The following is a 19268-nucleotide window of genomic DNA, read 5'->3' on the forward strand; positions in this document are numbered from 1 at the left end:
TACACCTGCGGGTGCGCTGACGCGCCCACGCGAAGGAGACTTCACACATATTCGAGGACTGTAACCCTCTGTACACCCCTATACCCTCGATCATACTTCCCACAAAAAAGAAAGGGGATTTTATTGCTCAATGCAAATAAAGATTACAAAGGGTTACCGGCGCAAAGCTGTCGAAAGATACAAACACGTTGCCACCTGCGTGGCAATTTTCCCTGTCTTGGGAAGAAGCGAGCGACGAAGAAAGGCACCGAGCCCCTGGCTGACGCAACGGCCAGGCTACTAGGGATGCGAGGAACAGCCCCCAGGCCGCACGGGTCCAGCGGGATGCTTTCCTCGCAAGCTTTCTTCTAGCATCTCCTCCACCGAACACTACACGGGGGGTTGAGCTGGCAGACAGCACCCTCCGCACCGTCTCCCCGAGAGGAACCTTGTTACCGCGGGAGATGATGCGAACAACAGCCACCTGACCTGGCACCAGCGCCATGGTCAGGCGTCTCCATCCCCCTTAAGCTGAGGGATGGTGCGCACGCCCACTCCGGTCTTCCCCCACCGCTCGCAAGCATTCTTCTAGCACCAAAGCCTGAAAAGCCAGGCCACCCCATCTGGGGGCCGGTCATGAAAGGCAAAGGAAAACATTACGAGGCTTAGGCAGTGTTGGAAGAAAGAGCAGGGTGGATGGAGAAGAAAGGGAACCCTACGACCCCTATTTATAGCTGCGTCGGGCGCCAAGCTTCGGCCCTGCCGAAGGGCGGAGGCTTGGACCGCCCGTGATGGCGCGGCGCTCCACGAGCAAAGGATGCCCTCGGTCACCGCGCCGAGACGCGACTGAACAAAATAAAGCGAAGCTGAGCCCCTGGACGCTAGGCGGCACAGCATCGGCCCAGGCCGACCGCCCTCGAACGGCGTGCCGCAAGGCAACCAGGGAAGACGGGGCCAAGGCCCTGAGTGTGGGACAGCACGACGAAAGCGCCAGCTGCCAAGCAGCGGGCGCCATCGTCGCCCTGGCCCCCCTCAGCGCGCAGACACATCTTGTCCTTAAAACAAGCAAACAAAGAGGCGCGCGCCTCGAAGTACTCCCCCCGCGGGCGCACTACCCCGACTGGCGCGTTGTCACATCCGCCGGGCTGGCGCTCAGGCGCGTATGGCGGGTGCGCGGCATTTGACTGATCACGTCAAGGGGGAAATCGCCGAATCACTCTTTGGCCGAATCCTTTGACTCGACCAAAGTCTCGGGGGCTACTGTCGGGTACCACGATTAGGGACACCCTAATCGGGGTACTAAGATCGCTTTACAACGCAAAACACACGTTAAGGCAACCGGGCCCACGAAGGCCCGCGGCCTCCTTCCAACCTGGAAGAAGGCAAAGGACTCAAAGAAGCCCAGCTTACGGCCCATTCGCACCCCTCTTGGGCCAGCCGGACAATCTACCCTCGAGCGGGTAAGTCATCTCCGCCTCGCTCGATTGCTCTCCTCGGGACCCTCGACCGCGCAACACATCTCCGCCTCGCTCGAGGGTAGCGAATCTACCCTCGAGCGGGTAAGTCATCTCCGCCTCGTTCGAGGGCAGCGAACGTCCCTCGAGCGGGTAACTCATCTACGCCTCGCTCGAGGCCACCCCTCGGCATAAGGGACGAACGGCTCCGCCGCTCAACTGCTTGCCATACGGGGGAATTAAAAGCCGACCACTCCTCCACGGCGCCCAGGACAGACAGTGTCAGACCGCCATTCCTCATGATGGCTGCGACCGGAGTCCCATCCGCCGACTTCGGACACTGCTCCGCCATTCCGGACGCTGTGGCGGCACTGTGGAACTTGCGACGCGGGACAAAACGCGCTCAGCACAGTCCCCGTCACTATTCTGCCGATTCCGACCGTCCGGACTCTACCTCATCATACGTATGGCCCCGGGCCCACCTCCTGCTTGGGAGGGGGTCCGGTGTCGCCACAGGCACCTCGAAGAGGGATGCCCATCGTTCGCAGCCGGAGTCCCGGATCCCCCCTCGAGGGGTCCGGAACCTCCACGTGCCTCCCGGACCTCCTAATGTGCACGCCAGTACTCCGACCAGGGGGTCCGGGACCGCCGCGTGCCCCGCCACCGCTGGTGCACGCAAGCCTTTGACCTGCGGGGCCCGCAGAATGCCACCGCTGGAGTACGCCAGACCCTGACCTGCAGGGCCCACGAAACGCCATCACGCCACTTGCAGGGGTTGGCAAAACGCCGGCGCGATCTCCGCAAGACCAAGGACGATATCTAGGACGACTGCCACGCCTGACGCCATGCCCCACAGTGTACTTCCTACAGTATTCGGCCACAGTACCCCGCGATTCGGGGGAAAAACGACGACTTTCACGCCCCCACTCATGTGCGCCGCCCCTCCTTGTGATTATAAAAGGAGGAGGCGGGCTTCCTTTAGCCTGGCTCTCTGGCTCTCTCTCTCTGAGGACGCTCAGACGCTTCTGGGCCTAAGCTACTGTGGTCACCTACGTTCACGACCATCGCCATACTCGACTCCTCTTCTAGCAGAGACCTGGGAGCTTCCCTCCCTCTCTCGCCTCGTTTGTACCCCCTACTACAAGCACTTCGGGTGCAAGATAATACAATGCCCTCGCACACCCCCTTTGCTGGACGTACGGCCCCGCGACCGGAACAGGATAAATCGTGTGTTACTGTGTTGTCTCTTGCATCATCATCTGGGACGAGAAAACACGCGGCATTTACTAGTTGGAATCCGGGCCCCCGGGTCGGGACACCGACATATACCGACCGGTATGACCGGTTTACCGGTCCGGTCTGACCGGTTACCGGTGTTTTAACCAAAAAATCCGATGGTTTAAAAGTGGTTTCCCGATTTACCGGTCGCCATATGCGGTGGGCCTTAATGGGCCGGCCCTTTTTTTCTTTTTCTTTTTTGATTTAACTTCATATGCCCGCAAACTATACTAAATGGACGAATTTTTGAGAAAATTTGACACCATTAGATTCGTCGCACCTTGAAGTATTTTTAGAAATTTTTTATTTTTTAAATTTAAATTTGAATTTTGAATTGGGGGCCAAAACCGAAACCGGGCCGGACTGATTTGACCGATTACCGGTCAAACCGGACCGGTTCCCACCGGTTTGGTTAACCCTGGCCTGGAGTGGCTGCAACTCCAAAGATGCGATTACGCGGAAGCCCGCATCGCCGCCCCAATCCTGACGGAGGTGGAGTGGGACGACGGCTACGATCCGGCTCGGCACCGCTTCATCGATGACGCAGGTTGGCGGGGACGCAGTGGTCTCAGATGCCGCCACTGCTGGAGAGGTTTGACGCTGCGGATGAACTGAGCCTCCATCTCGTCATTCTACCAGTGAGTCTCTGTTCCCGACCGCTCTCGTGTTACTTCTGCAGGTGAAGCTGAATATTTGACACGACACGTGCATATCAGCCCTATGCTATTCTTAACTCACTTTTTTATACAATATTAAATTCCTATATAGATCTCAATCAACAGAAATCTTCGTGTAATTTTTGTGACACTACTGGTTGGGATGGGGGCATTGGAGCAAATAAAGCAGAGACAAATAAAAGTGAACCAACTAGCATTAGTAAAATCATTTAAAGCTAATACGAATTGAGCTTATCAATCACTTACTAGATCACTTTGGAAGATCCTGCTACGTTTGCAATTATGTTTAGAAGAATTTCAGACTCCCTTGACACTATTTCCCCAGCGATATGCAGGAAACTCAAGTACAATTTTCACAGTTTTCTCAAGAACAATTACTCTTCACTACTGCCTCTTTTTTTACTTGGGGGCTATGTGAAAACTCTAGGCTGACGTAGATTATAGTAGTAGTTGAGCATATATATACGCATTGTTCTCTTTGACCATGATATATTTTTATCCACTCTTTTTTATCTGGTTGACACAGTTCCCCAATGCTTACCCTATATTCTTGGAGAATACAAGGAAGCTTCCCAAGTGCAAGGCTCTAACAGTGGGGCTAAAAGTAGATGCACATTCAATTAAGTCAAGCTTGCTTCATCTCCTCAAGCAATGTGGTGGCACTACTAAGATGGAGATTGAGTTGATCCACCATGATGCACCAAAAGTAAGCTTGCTTTGCTTTAGTACCAACAACTACTCTTCGTACTCATCTGCTGGACACATATTACATTATATTGGTTCTTTATAATAAGTTGATTACACATCATGCAAAGCTTTTATTTTTTGATCAGGTGTCTCTATGCGAATATTTACATTGCCCTTGTGTTCAACAAGAGATGCTGAAAACCGAAAATGTCACCCTGGATTTGCTTGAGGAGGTCGAATTCCATTTCTTTACAGGATCCGATGAAGATGTCGACTTGGTGAAGCTGTTGTTCATGTGCAAGAAGGCACTTAAAAAGATGGTGATCAATGTGGCTGATGATGTCGCTATAAGCGATGAAGTACACGAGAAGATCAAGAGCTTCTCACACCCTAGCACCACACTTGAGATCGGTGGTCCTTCGTCACATAAGAGGGGTGTCTGCCTGTGCAAAGAGCATGACTGGTATTAGATATGAGTCTGCCAACAGTTTGTCTTGTGATAATTGAAAATCTAACGAGTCTGAACTATGAACTATATATACTTGGTTTAGCGTTCATAGTTAGTCTTGAATGTTCCTTGCTAGGATGATAATGAATGTCGTCAACCAATCAGCAGCACTTGTTTGTTTTTTTAAAAATCAAACAAGTGTCAAACATATCTCGAAAGCATCTTATTACGACCTGTGCTTTCATTGAGAGAAATTTCATCATCATATAAGATGTAGGTACTATCACATTCAAGGTTTCTTATCCTACAGTGGCGGAGGAAAGGGTAGAGCCACTGTCGTCAGCCTATTTTCCATACTGTAGCACACTTTAGCGTGAAGGCCCAGTCCAGTCTCTACGGGTCGGCCCATGGAGCGGCCCTAGGTGTTGGGCTGGCCCAGCTCCGCCCCTATGTCCTATAATAATCGTATTACACGCCAAAGGTTTGTTTGAAGAGCATTTTTGTTGCTGCAGCAGGTGTCGTTTCAGGATTTGTTGTTTTATTTGCTTTTCGCACAATGCCAAACATTTTTCTCCAAACCATGCCTAAGATGTTGTTAGCAATTTATTCACCACACACATGTGCCAACGTTTGACAAAGAGACAAAGGTACGAGTCAGTAACAAGTTGGACAAAGGAAAAATCCCGAGGGAGTTTATTTTAGTTATTATGTAATTAAGACTTTGTACTTAAATGATATGGCAGATCCTGCCTTCATTTTTTTTAAAAAAAAGTCGACGAGCATTGAGTTTGAGTTTTTAAGCTAAAACTCGTGTCTCGTCATTTTTTATTCATGTGTGTACACAAGGAAAGGGCTAAAGAGCTAGAGACCTGGCTGGAACCCTGGCCGTTCCGCAGCACAGAGCAATGCTTCACCTGTTCTTTATCGAGTCAGCGTACTAGAGGTGACCAAAATTTTGTTAGCCGAGCAATAAAAAAAAGGCATTTGCTATGGTACACCCAAATAACTGTGGACCGTTGATCTAATGCCATATTACCTCTTAGAAGGTAATAGTTTTAATTTTATTATATATATATTAAATTAGAAAATAGAGTATTAGATCTAACATGCATGCATGATTAGTTGAAATCTCATATTTCTGTTTTTTTCCATGTGATGTGCCGGCCATTAAATTGAGACAAGAATTATTTTTTATCCTCCATGCACGTGACATACACTACTACAGAATAGGTTTTTGTTCCAGGCCATTTGTCCCGGTTGCCTTTGAGCCCGGGACAATAGGAGATTTTTGTCCCGGGTCCAAAGGCTAGCCGGGCCAGCGGGGGAGACAGGGGCCTTTTGTCCCGGTTGGAGGTACCAACCCGGACAAAAGGGGCCTCCACGTGATAGTTCAAAAGGGAGTTATTCTTTACTAAGTCACATGTACTATTTAGGTGAGTTGGTAAGGAAGCCATGCGCTAGGCAATAGGTCTTGAGTTTGAATCCCGCAGGGCGCAAAGATTTTTTAGCGCGAGGGACATTTTGTCCCGGTTCTACCACGCGGGTCTGTAGTAGTGATATATACCAGCAGATTGTATGTAATATTTTTTTTTTGCCATCACGAGTTTTAACATAAATACATGATGTATCATGTACAATTTGGATCTGACATGATCGATACGTCGATGGAGTATGTGTACATGTGTGAGCATAACTTTTTTGTTTTTCTTGGGAAATGACACGAACATGATTGGAGCCTTTGCATACTTGAGTTTGCATCATTTTTTGTGACATATGAAGGAACCACGGTGAGTTTATAATGTTATTTTGTAATGATATGAGATGCATATATACCTTCAAGATCTAACTTGAGATGTGTATGACAAACTTGAAAAAAATATTTTCCAAACAAGCAGAGAGATCGACATGTAACAAATGTGTCTAGCTACCAGCATGTAATTAAGAACAGTGCACACAATGAATCCTAACGAAATAGGGGAGGATATCCAGATTTTCATTGTGTCTAGCTACCAGCATGTAATTAAGAAACGTGCACACAATTGAATCCTAACGAAATAGGGGAGGATATCCAGATTTTCATGCATGCGTACATGCAAACTTGCAAGCCCCTCCTATATCCACGGAAGCAGCATGCAGGTAGTTAGGATAGCCGGCAGATTTTTCCTTAATTAATTACTTATTTAGTTTTTCTCCTAATATTCAAGGGCTAAGATTTATTTGAACTCTTACCTCCTAAAAGGTAATTGGAGTACCGTACCAAAGCCCCTAAAAAAATCTTGTTAGCCGAGCGACATAAACCCTTGGCGTCGTTCCGCCGTGCGCACGATCATGGCGGCGGCCGCGGCGGCGATAGCCAATGGGCGTCGCCTTCCCAAAGCTCGCGGCCCTGCTGCAATTGGAAGAGCCGAAGATGGAGACAGCGGATTTATCGAAGGAGCAGGGAGAAGACAAGGCATCACGTTCCTCAGAGACGAGCTCCCGCTGATGCACGACTCCTCAGAGGTCGCGACCGGAGTGGCAAGGGGATCCATGCGTATGTCGAAGACGAAGAGTTCTCGAGGAAGCTCCGGGACCTGTCCAAGTCCAACGACATCGTGGACAGCGTTGGCTGGTTCGTCGTCCACCCCACGGAGCGCAAGCCGGCCACCGCATGGGTTCGGGAGATGACAAGATCATGGATTTGACGGCGAGGGCTGTGTTCCGATCCGCGGCTCCGCCACAGGGCTCGCCAGGAAGATCGACGGGTTTAGGTCGCGGCGCGAGGAAGTGGCGGCTTCATCTCCGTCGGCGGCTTTCGCGCATCTCCGGCGGTCTGCCGAAGCCGGCCGGCTGGCCACCTCCTTGCTCGGGCACATCAGCCCATGGACGCTTTGCTCGGGCCCATGGCGATGATCTGGACCGCACGTGCTCGATCCGACGCCCCGGTTGGCATTTGGTTTACCGTCCGCCCCTGGCCTTCGCCGCGTCCGCTGCGTGCTGTGCCTCGCCGGAGCGTTGCCCGCACGATGGGGACCGGAGAGCCGGGCGCCGTCGTCACCGTCGTCCACGGGGAGGAGGGGAGGAGGCCGCCGGCTGCAGGTACGCCGTGGCGCCGATCGGGGTCGCGCGCATCGGCGATTCGGCGGCGGCAGCAAGCAGACGGGAGGTGAAGCCGCCATACGTGGTGCCGTGCCACCCGATGCCCGGCCTACCCGTATACATGGTCTACTGGCGGCCGGCATGGAGGCGCTCCGCGTTGAGCTGCTGACGACGGCAGCTCAGAGACTCAGAGAAGGCCCGCTCGACGGCGCCCGGCGCGGGCGCGACCGCGACTGCGATCACGATGTGCCACGCCGACACGACGTGCTGGGTTGATGGCTTCGCTTCTCCCGGATGCTGAACGCGACGCGCGGGGAGGAGATCTGCCAATTCATGCCGCTGAACTCCGTCCGGCCTCCAGCATCGCGTCGCGCGCTGCTAGATGACTGACGAGGACGAAGGAGTCCATGCGGGCAGATCTCGCATGATCCAGACCGCACATGATCGATCCCACGGTTGACAGGGACCCATGGAAGGACGGTACTTGAATACCGTCCACCCTCGGTCGGCATTTGATTCACCGTCCGCCCCTGGTCGTCGCCGCGACGCTGTTTCCGCTGCGTGCCATGGCTCGCCGGAGCGCCGCCGCGCTGACTGTCAGTCTGGGACGACCTCCCGCGTCTTGTCTCGCTTTGCCGCGACCGCGAGCAACGAGAGCCTCCAAGGGTCACTGGCCACCAGCTCCCTGCTTGCCGGGCACGACACGACGTCGTCGACGACGACGCCAATATGGTTATTCTGGGAGGGTCCCTGCTCTCCACTCCACCGGCCCCGACGTGGAGGATTAGCTCGTGCGCGAGAGCCACGGGGTGTGCGCCGCCACCAACCACGGGAACACAGACGACTCGTCCCCTTTCTGCTTGACGTGCTGCGTGCGCTGGACACGCCGATGCGCGGCATGCGCCACCTCCACGACGCCACCACAGAGTCCATCCGGCTGTTCCCGGCATTGGTCGTCGTCTCGTCGACACGCGCAGCTCGCCTGCGTGTGCCGTAACGCCACGCCCTCCAGGTGCGGTCACCCTCGGAAGGCCGGAACACGTATATTCGCCTGCTTTGCAAGGTACACACGCCTGACACCGATGCCACCGTCTCCGAGCGTTCGCTAAATCGCTAGGCATGGCATGTCGCCGGCGGCTGCGCACCAGGTGCTCGCTGCTTTGCCTACGAGGGACCAATGTTCAGGAATCTGCACGGGCATACCTGCCAGCCCCTACTCTGATCAGTTCCATAATACATACAGAACATGGTTTATGACTTGCGATCCGTTATGGTGTGCTGACCATCACTGCACTGAAATTTGTTGCTTCCCAGTCGCGGATCAAAGATCAGACAGAAACCAGGAACCTGTGGACGAAAAGGTACCTTTTGAGCTGAATTTGTGGTAACTAGTGAACATTTGTGTTAATTTTGCATGTGGTAGTTAAGGTGTTAGCGAGCTAATTTTGTGCTAAAATTGTTGACGAAAAAGTACTTTTGTGCTGAATTTACGTTAAAAGGTCAAATTTGTTTTTGGTGTTGAAGAGAAACTGAAAATAGTTCTCCCTGAATTGGTTTGTGTTATTTGGTTGATACTAAAATGCTATATATATGTAGCCCACAGTTGTGGGAACACAACCAAATGTATGTTTTAAAAACTGTGGCACATCTAAGATTTGAGTACTTGACAGATAACATTTAGCTATTATTATAATACGACATATGAAAAAAAAACTAAGGCAGTATCTAGATTTGTTTGTGTTGTTGATCTTACACGACTCCTTGAGTATTTTTATAGGCCATATCATAATCTGAAGTACGAGTGGCAATTAGTCAAATTATATTTGTACAAAAGGTGCATCACCATGTTTATATTTTATACGACATTGATTTTGTATTATTTGTTGTTATATTATAAGAATTTGATGGTCAAAACATCCTACTAATGGCTTCTTCAAATCTAGTATTTTGACCTTATATTTTGGGGGCAAACAGGTTGACGGAGATTGATTTGGAGATTTTTCAAGAATTGATACCAAATCATAAAAATTGGACTTGAATCCCATTCTTCGTTGGATTTTAGAAAAGCTTGGTGTTCTGGAAATATTTCAAGAATATGTGAAGTTTTATGTTGAAACGTCTTTGAGCAATTCACCTCTTACTAATTATAAGTGGGATTTTTTCTCAGCTTTATAGTTTAATTAAAATTTATAATTTGATTCTTACTTTGGTGTTCTTAACAAATAAAACTTCCTAATTCAGGTTTCCAAACTATTCATTCATAATTTAATATTTAATACAAAATTGCGAATTGAGCATAACTTTTTTGATAAGGTTATTCATGTCGAACGTGTGCAGCCCGAGTTCTCGACCAAGTATGAGCGCTCGAATTTTTGGATTTAACCGGGATTACTCTTTTTGATGGTAGCCGACGCCCGACGTATCAGTTGATAGCGATGCTCCTATAGCTTTATCACTTTTGAGATCTACCGGCTCAGTCTTAGGGATAGATAGAATTGCACGCGCTTAGTTACATGGGTGATTGTGCGTGCGTCTCAGTCTATGTAATCATTTGCTTTGTAACATGGTTCCAAAGAAATATTTACCACAAAACTAGAATAAAATAATCTGCTATACTTGTTCCAAAGAAATAAAAATCTACCATACTTGTTTCAAAGGGGAAAAAAGAAATCTGCCGTACATTTCCTCGCAACGGAGTGATATATGAAGTCGAACTCGAATCCTAAATCCCAGGAATTCGGCACGCCCCTCCTCGCACTCCGTTAGATCCGAGCCACCGTAGGCGCAGATGGCCGCGGCCCTTGCCGACCGCCGCCTCCGCCATCGGCACGGGGCGGACCGCATCAGCGAACTCCCCGACGATCTCCTCCACCAGATCCTGCACCGCGTAGCCTCCACCCCCGCTGCGGTGCGCACCAGCGTCCTCTCCCGCCGCTGGCGCCGCCTCTGGGCCGACCTCTCCGAGCTCCGCCTCGACTCCGTCCTAGCGCCGGTCCCGGGCATCGGCACCGTCGACGGCGCGCTCGACGCCTGCAGCGTGCCGACCGTGACGCGCCTCAACGTGTCCCTGGACCACCTGCCGCCCTGGGGCAGCGGCCTTTCGGCCGACCGCGTCGCCCCATGGCTGCGCTTCGCCTCGCGGCGCGTCGCGGGGGACCTCTGCATCATGCTGCCACCAGCGGCGACGGGCGGCGCGGTGGTGGAGGAGGAGGATCTGCGTCTCCCCGTGTGCGAGAGGGTCACGGAGATCACGCTGTGGCTCGGGTACCGCTTCCGGCTCCGGATGCCGGCGGCCGGCACGTTCGCGGCGCTGACCTACGTGAACGTACGCGACGCACGCATGGACAGCCGCGAGCTGGAGGAATTCGTGTTCTGCTGGTGCCCGCGCCTGGAGGAGCTCGCCGTTCGGCTGTCCCCGTTCCTCGCCGAGTCCGTCGTCTGCATCCGCTCGGACTCGCTAAGGCGGCTGGACTTCCACATCAAGAACACGCGGCGGCTGGACGTTGCCGCCCCAAGTCTCGAGCGGTTGTCCATGTCGAACGCCGACAAGACTTACATCACCGCGCCGGAGTTAGGGGAGGTCGCTTGGGAGGACGATTGCTTCGACCCGCTTAGACATCAGTTTACTGAGACAGGGCGTCATCTCCGGCGGCTAGTGCTCACCTTGAGTTCAACAACGGCAGAGCTACTGCAGCGGTTCGACACTGTCGATCAGCTGATAGTAGATATCTCGATTCCACATGTGAGTCTTCAATTCTTGTATGGATTAGTTACCTATGCGCAATCTTCTTTAGGTCCTGCAAATGCATCGTTACAGTACATGAGAAATAGTGCAATAGATAACTTCTCAAAACGTAGATTGAAAGTTCTCAACAACAACAATTGAGGTGTGCGTGCACCCTTTTTGGCCCGTGTTGTAAGCTTTTAACAATTTTTTTCTTCTTAATGCAATGATACACAGCTCTCTTGTGTATTCTCGAAAAAAAGAAAGTTCTCAACAATTTAGCTTTCAACTAGATTTTAACCTCAACAGCAAAGTGTGAAGAAAGATTAAAAAAATGACTTCACTGCAATTCCCGGTTGCTAAAATGAACTTCCTATAAGCAAATATTTACTTCCAAACAGGACTACTTATACTATGGACACTGCTGAAACTTACATCAAACTTCCCACCAGTTCCCTGTCTGCCCTCCCCGCCCTAGGTCACTCTTTTGATGTTATCTTGCTGCTAGTTTGCCCGAAATTAGGGGGGATGCTAGATGGCGATTGTTCGCTGGCGACAAACAGGTATTTTTACTGTTCTTCTCCTTCCTCTCTTCTTCCTCCTTTCTTCCTCCTTTCTTCCTCCTTCCTCCTTCCTCCTGTCGCCCCCGCCGTCGACCAAGGTTAACCTAACCGGTGGGAACCGGTCCGGTTTGACCGGTTACCGGTCAAACCGGTCCGGTCCGGTTCCGGTTTCGGCCGGTACCCAACCGGCCAAAATTCAAATTTTAAATTTAAATTCAAAAAATGAAAAATTCCCAAAAAATTCCTAAAAATACTTCAAGGTGTGATGAATCTAATGGTGTCAAATTTTCTAAAAAAATCATTCATTTAGTATAGTTTGTGGGAATTTAAAGTTAAATCAAAAAAGAAAAAGAAAAAAATGGGCCGGCCCATGAAGGCCCACCGATCAAACCGGTCAAACCGGCCGGTAAACCGGTCAAACCGGCCGGTAAACCGGTTGCACGGGAACTTTTGATTTTCAAACCGGTAAAACCGACCGGTAAACCGGTAAAACCGGCCGGTAAACCGGTCAAACCGGCCGGTAAACCGGTCGGAACCGGTTGCATGTGAGTTTTTGAATTTATTTGAATTTGGATTTGAATTCAACCGGTTTCCACCGGTTACCGGCCTAACCGGTCCGGTAAACCGGTACCGGAGGGCGGCGGTTAGGCCGGTCCGGTCGGATTTTAAAACCCTGCCGTCGACCACCTCCTCCGGCTCCGGCGGCCTCCGCTGCCTCTGCTGCCGCCCTCCCTAACCGAGCACGCCACCGCGCCGCCGTCGCGCCGTCCCGTCGCCCCCGCCGCCGGCCACCGGTTGTCCGGCACCGCCCGGACGGCGGCGCTCCTGCGCCGCCGCGCCCTCCGCTGGCCAACCCGCCTCCACCGCCGCGCCGCCGCCACCCCCGGACCCTCCTCTATGGCCGGCGGCCATGGGAACCCGCCCCCACCCCCGGCAACCCGGACTCTAAGGCCGCCATCTCCCGCCACCACCCCGGCCGCCGACGACCTCGGCGGCGGCCGCTCCGCCCACCTCCCACCCTCCCGGGCCGCCCCCTCCCCTTGCCGCAAACCCTAGGTCGCCCAGCAGGCGGCGGCAGCGGCGACGGGCCGTGCGCTGCTACAGGTAGCAGCGCACGCGCGCCATATAAGGATTTCGCGAAATTAGCAAAATCCACTTTTTTATATTGCTAAAAGTTAAGGTTCTGGGATCAAAATTATTGTAGCTCAACCGAAGTTTTCCTTATTGAATTGGGACGGGCAAATTCTCAATTGACTTAGCTGAAATGCTAGGGTGCAAAGATAAAACTTTCTACATGCAAAATTTAACTTTCAAACTGACCAGATTATAGCTGAACCTGCATCCAACTATCCACCAGTTCCCCTTAGAAGCTTTTATGTTTAGAAATTTGGTCCCCTGCTTCATCGTCTTACTACACCTTCCTGCTGGATTTACTGAAATTAACAAATTTGATATTTGCTGCTAAAACAGGAGGATCTGAGATAAAGATTGCAGCAGACTGACATGCCGCTTGCTGCTTGAAATTTGAAAACCTTATTGTACAAAATTCAGAAAACTTATGACGTCACAGCAAAATCCTGGATTAGTCTTGCCTTTTTTTTTGACAGATTCACACCTGTGGTTTTGGTAGGGGGGAGATGGTTACATGAGCTTCTTGGAGAATGTGGACATGCTTCCCTGTTGTGATGTCTTGGTGGTACAATCAACAAGTACTTCCCATAGTTCCATACCAAGTTTGCTGCATCTCCTCAGGAGTTCCACAGGTGTAAAGAAGTTTGTGGTTTACTTGGAATTCATGGTAACATCTGTTTAAGTTCAATTGGATTCTCTGTTATTCTATAGTACTTTAAGACATTGAATAATCTGTGACTGTGTTATGGTTTAATGTTAAAGGCTGTGCGTAATTGCTTTTCAGGTGAATGGTCTATGCAGATTATTGGGCTGCCCATGTGATTCTCCAAAGGGCCGCGGAACTGGTGATATCAACCTATATTTACTGGATGAGGTAGAGATCAATCTGATATCAGACGAAGTATCCTCAGATGCACAAGCTGAATTTGTGGAGCTGCTACTCGGATGCAACGCACCAGTGCTAAAAAAGGTGGTCAGCAACATGTCGTGCACCTGCCCTTTCATAAGGGAGGATATGTGCGAGAAGATCTGCGAAATTTGTCTCCTGAGTAACAAGTTTGAATTCAGTGTTGTTCGCGTGGGAGATGAGTGGGAGGAATCCTGCTCCACTGTTGTGATACACATCAGTGCAAAGCGCTACTTAGCTGTAGAGCTGATGACCTTTGCCGATTTGCTTGAACATGAGATAAGCCATGTGCAGTGAAGAAAACTGGTTCATTACTTCATTTGACTTTCTAACCAGGTCTATTGTGCTAATTCACTGATTATAATGAGGCAACCTTCTGGTAACTGAGGCAAATCTCTGGAGACTTTGATCAGGGTGTGCTGCCACTACTTAATTGTTTATCTTCAGTTGTTGCCTTGTTGGTTGTTGTCTGCGTTTTCATGATTTTTTTGCTTGAATCCTCGGCCATCGATCGAAGTAACTATTCATCTGTTCCCAGTGGTTGAACTTTAAGGTAGTGTTGCTGTAAGTTAGACATGGGAGCCCACATTGTTGGTTTACCTTGCTGATGGATCACGATTTTCCCACCAGGTAATTGTAACGTCTTGCCTCCCTGAGGCCGGGCCCGCTTACATCTGGCTGCTTTCTAGGACATAGACTGGCCTCACAAACCAACACCAGTCTTTTCTGCACACTTTGTCCTCACTCGTGCGCACCCGGGAAGAACTTTTTGGTCGGTCACCCATCCCCAAATTTCTCCGGGCCAAGCACGCTTAACCTTGGAGTTCTTTGGAGATCGGCTTCAGGAAAAGAAGTTGCAACTTGTTGGTATGAGTATCCTATTAATCCTATTAATCCCTGGACCAGGGTGTCACAGTAATTATCGCGTTACTCCCCATAAGGTCTTGGATAATGAGAACATTAGTGGTGCTGATATCCTTTGGTGAAGTCAATCCTTTTCTGAAGGGGTAATTTAACCTTTGCCCATGGTTTAATCCAATTGGTACGAAGAGTTAACTGTTAGTCCCGTCGGTTAATTGATTGACCATTTGAAGGCAGTACATAAGCACTTGTTTTGTAGTAGAAACTTAACTGAAATGAGTGGCAAGTTAACTACATTGATTAATGTTTTTCAATTAGTGGCATATATGGAAGGATAAGACAAAACAAAACAAAAAAGTTCATGGGAGTTGTCATGGTGGGATATAACAGTTCGTACCAAGTAGTAAACCATCCTTTCAACAGTCAAATGACCTTTAAAATCACTAGAATAGCTAAGAAATAAACAACCTTGACTATCGACAAGTCATGATACTTTTATCATTAGGATCCTCGCTCCGGTAATAAATATTAATATCTAAGAGATATGGTGGGTACGCATGCATCTGTTAACGAGTGGTCTCAAGCGTTTAGTTTTCAGCTCTGTCACTGATCTGAACAAATTGCTGCCAAATTTGAGTAGCAACAAGCGCGCGTGGTAGGCCAACCCACCCAGCCGCCCGGCCCACCTTAGCTTTCAGGCTCGCGGCGGGCCCATGGCCCTTGCCGTGATGACGCGACCCGCACGGCACCGGAACCATAATAAGTCGCGGATCACGCGTCATCCGGGTCGCCGCCGCAACGACCATGGCCACGGAGGAGGGGGGCAGCGATGGCGGCGTCGACCGCATCAGCAGCCTCCCCGACGACCTCCTCCACGCCATCCTGATCCGCCTCCGCGACGCCGCGCGCACCAGCGTCCTCTCCCGCCGCTGGCGCCGCGTCTGGGCCCACCTCCCCGAGCTCTCCTTCCGCTGCCGCTCCGGCGCCCCCGACTGCTGGCTGGCGCCCGATCTCGTGGGCGCCGCGCTGGCCGCGTACGCCGGGACGGCCATTAGGCTCCTCGAGATCTCCCCGCTGCGCTGGCTTCCATCCGTGGGTGGTGACTGACTGCCCGCTGATGCAGTTCGCCTCGCTGCGCGTCGCCGGCGAGCTCCGGCTGTCGCTGCGCCACGACTGGGGCCAGGTCGTGCTGCCCCCGTGCAAGAGGGTCACGGCGATCACCCTCAGCGCCAAGGGGTACACGCTGCTGTTCCCGCCGCACCCAGGTTGGCCGCACCCCGCCTCGGGCACGTTCGCGGCGCTGGCCAGCCTGAGGATAAAGGGAGCCCGCGTGGACGGCCGCGAGCTGGGAGACGTCCTGGACTCCCGCTGCCCGCGCTTGAAGGAGCTCTTCCTGAAGCGGGTCGTCCTCGTGAGGAGGCGAGACCTGCCTACTGTCCTCTCCATACGCTTCGACTCGCTAGAGCGGCTCGAGATGGACGACATGCTGGACGTGAAATCCGACGCCAGTCTCCAGGTTATCGCCCCGAAGCTGAAGGTGTTTTCGTCGTCCCCGAGGATCTTTAGCGACGCCGACATCGTCGCGCCCAAGCTCTTGGAGGTGTGCTAGCATGGCCCGTACGACCCGCCCCGGCATCGTCTCCGAGAGGCCGGACGCCATCTGCAGCGCCTGGAGATTGCCGGGAACTGCTGGAACTCTCAGCAGGTGGCGACGCTGATGCTCCGGTTTAACGCCGTCCACGAGTTGAACCTGACAGTCCAATTATGGAAGGTACGCTACTAGCTCTACGCATTATTTATGCAAGGAACCAGTCAGAGAATACAAGTCATGCATCAATATATTGATCTCTTACAGCTAAATAATATGATATGATTATTTAATCCTTTATTACAAAATGAGTAACCACTATAGTTGGCCATTTGGCCCGATACCCATGGGGCCCGAGGCCCGGCCCAAAAAAGCCCGGCATGAGCCCGGCCCGGGCCCGGGGATTTTCGGGTTATGGGCGGCACGGTCCCGAAGTCGGGCCGTGCCTGGGCCTGAGGTCCAGCCCGCTAGACGCGTCCAGGCATGGCCCGAAAAGGCCGGCCCGATCGGCCCGGCGGGCGGCACGCGGCCCAGGCACGGCCCACGGCCCGCTCCCCAGGCCAGGCCAGGCTGCCAGGCAAAAGAGCCGTTGGGAGGCCTGCTGCCGGCCCAGCCCAGCGGAGCGGGTATAAGGCGCCGGCCGCGCCCCCCGGCCTCCCCCTGCCTCTCATTCGCCCCCTCCACTCCCCTCGCCTAACCCTAACCCTAGATCGACCCCTCCGCCTCTCTCCTTCTCCTTCCCATCTCAATCTGACCCTCTTCTCCTACTCCGGTCGCCGGCTCGCCGCCGTTGCCCTAAACTACCAGAAGCCGGTCGTCCTATTGGCCGTCCACTCTACCCCGCTCGCCCTCTGCTCTTTGTTTTCATCCCTACTTTTGCATCTTTACTAGTCGACTCACTTCCTCAACTCAAATCCGTCCCCAAACCTGACTATCCCTCCATAAATCCCGTAGATCCGGCCGTCCTCGACCTTGCCGGCGTCCTTGGTGCTCCGGATCTGGTAAGTCCGGAAACCCTAAACCTGGTTTTTCTGTTTTGTTTTGATTTCTTTTCCTGATTCTAATCGATTTGGTAAACACAAACAGCGGATTTGTTTATCCATAAGCCACACACTTCTATAAATGAGCTAGCTAGGGGACTTCACCAAGTGAGGATGCCTCTGGGGCTCTGTTTAACCCCCGGCCATATAGACAAAATGTGCTTGTGGAACAAAGCTTGGGTGTTTTAGATATTCCAAGGTTTTATTTAGTTTTCCACAACCTGCTTTTAGAGTGATATGTTTAATAACACTATGTAAGAGCATTGCTTGCTTCTATTCATTCGCAAAAAAAAGCATCCTTCTATCAGATGTCTCGTACGTACTTAGTTCATGTACACTGTACACTACATAGAGCTTGTTTGTGAGTGCTTATTGTGGCTTCGACTTCACCTGTTTTGCAAAAATTGAGGTACTATAGCTTAAATTAAAGAGCTTATTTGTGAGTGCTTATTGTGGCCTCGACTTCACCTGTTTTGCAAAAAAATGAGGTACTATAGCTTAGATTAAAGCCATTTTGTAACTCCGTGCTAAATTGAACAAGAAAGCAGGTGAAGCTAGATTTTTTTTATCCAGAAGCTAATTTTTTTCGCTGGTGAAGCTATTTTAGAAGTCTTTCCAAATGGCCTCCTATATATACTCATGAACTAACTTGTGCGATTAAAAATCAAATGCAGCACCAATACGTTACGTCGGGGGCGAGCATGTACAAAGTGCACAAGGTAAGCAAAAGCCATCATCGACCATCCGCCGATCTAGAGAATCAATTTTTCCTTTACAAAGATGGAGAAGTGATTCGCTAGATTGAATCGGAAGAAACGAGTAGACGGTATCGAAATGAGAGGAAACATGAGAGAACTTTTCGATATAATTTTATTTTTTTATATCATTTTGTGTCAAGTTATCTTTTTTTACCACTAATTATTTTCTTTGATACGAATTACCTTTCTGGTATTTTTCTAAAAAAAAATCAGAGAGGAAATGAATAGATCGTACCAATGTTACGCGATCCCGGCAGATTACATACACGCACGCACGAAGCAAATTTGCATGGTATAAAAGCGGATCAAATCGAACGCTCCATAGCAAGATTGAATCCGAGGAAACGAGTCGGCCGTAGACGCCGCCGTCCGCCGCCGAGATCGAGGCCGCTGCGATCCACCGCGCGCGCGCAGTCCATCATGGCCGCGGATCAGGCCGGCGACGGGGCGGACCGCATCAGCGGCCTCCCCGACGACCTCCTCAACGCCATCCTGGTCCACCTCCGCTGCACCGCCGAGACCGCGCGCACCAGCGTCCTCTCCCGCCGCTGGCGCCGCGTCTGGACCAGCCTCCCCGAGCTCTATTTCCGCAACAGGCACGAGGCGGCGGAGCCCACGGTCCGGTCGCCGGACCGCGTCGACGCCGTCCTGGACGCGCTCGCCGCGGCGACGACGGTCCGCCGCCTCGAGCTCCAGATGCCGTACTCGCCCAGCCACGTCGCCCCGGAGCGTGTCTCTTCCTGGCCGCGGTTCGCCTCGCGGCGTCTGGTGGGCGAGTGTGACGGAACCGTCAAATTAAAACTCAGTTAAGTGTAATGGCCGTCATTCGAACACATCGGGCGCATTAGCTTAACGGCTTAATTTGGCAATCTTTTCTCGACCCACGGCCAATCAAAACAACACCGGAAGTCCCATACGAAGGAGGGCGCAGATGGTACAAACATAACGTAATACTTAAAAATATAAACACCATATGAGTACCAAACATTAGGTTTTACAACCCGAGTTCAAATATACGAATAATCTACAAACTTTGCATAATTTACAACTTTACAGCCGATGTCCGAAAGTTTTAGTAGACTATATCCTACAACT

General features: G+C 51.4%; 2 protein-coding genes and 1 long non-coding RNA gene across 3 annotated transcripts; all 3 read left to right on the plus strand.

Annotated features, from left to right (window-relative positions):
• Positions 1 to 3148: 3148 nt before the first annotated feature.
• Positions 3149 to 4687, plus strand: LOC120658967. The gene is made up of 3 exons (XM_039937070.1): positions 3149 to 3349; positions 3915 to 4094; positions 4222 to 4687. Exons 1-3 carry the CDS (start codon positions 3284 to 3286, stop codon positions 4543 to 4545), a joined length of 570 nt encoding a protein of 189 aa, XP_039793004.1. The 5' UTR covers positions 3149 to 3283; the 3' UTR covers positions 4546 to 4687.
• Positions 4688 to 10352: 5665 nt separating this feature from the next.
• On the plus strand, positions 10353 to 14295 carry LOC120658968 (F-box/FBD/LRR-repeat protein At1g16930-like). The gene is made up of 3 exons (XM_039937071.1): positions 10353 to 11343; positions 13519 to 13686; positions 13804 to 14295. Exons 1-3 carry the CDS (start codon positions 10390 to 10392, stop codon positions 14221 to 14223), a joined length of 1542 nt encoding a protein of 513 aa, XP_039793005.1. The 5' UTR covers positions 10353 to 10389; the 3' UTR covers positions 14224 to 14295.
• Positions 14296 to 16149: 1854 nt separating this feature from the next.
• Positions 16150 to 18411, plus strand: LOC120658969. Its single transcript, XR_005668895.1, has 2 exons — positions 16150 to 16558; positions 18090 to 18411. It is a non-coding gene; the product is annotated as an uncharacterized LOC120658969 (long non-coding RNA).
• Positions 18412 to 19268: the final 857 nt, after the last annotated feature.

The sequence above is a fragment of the Panicum virgatum genome, chromosome 2N (assembly GCF_016808335.1).
Source record: "Panicum virgatum strain AP13 chromosome 2N, P.virgatum_v5, whole genome shotgun sequence".
NCBI lineage: Eukaryota > Viridiplantae > Streptophyta > Magnoliopsida > Poales > Poaceae > Panicum > Panicum virgatum.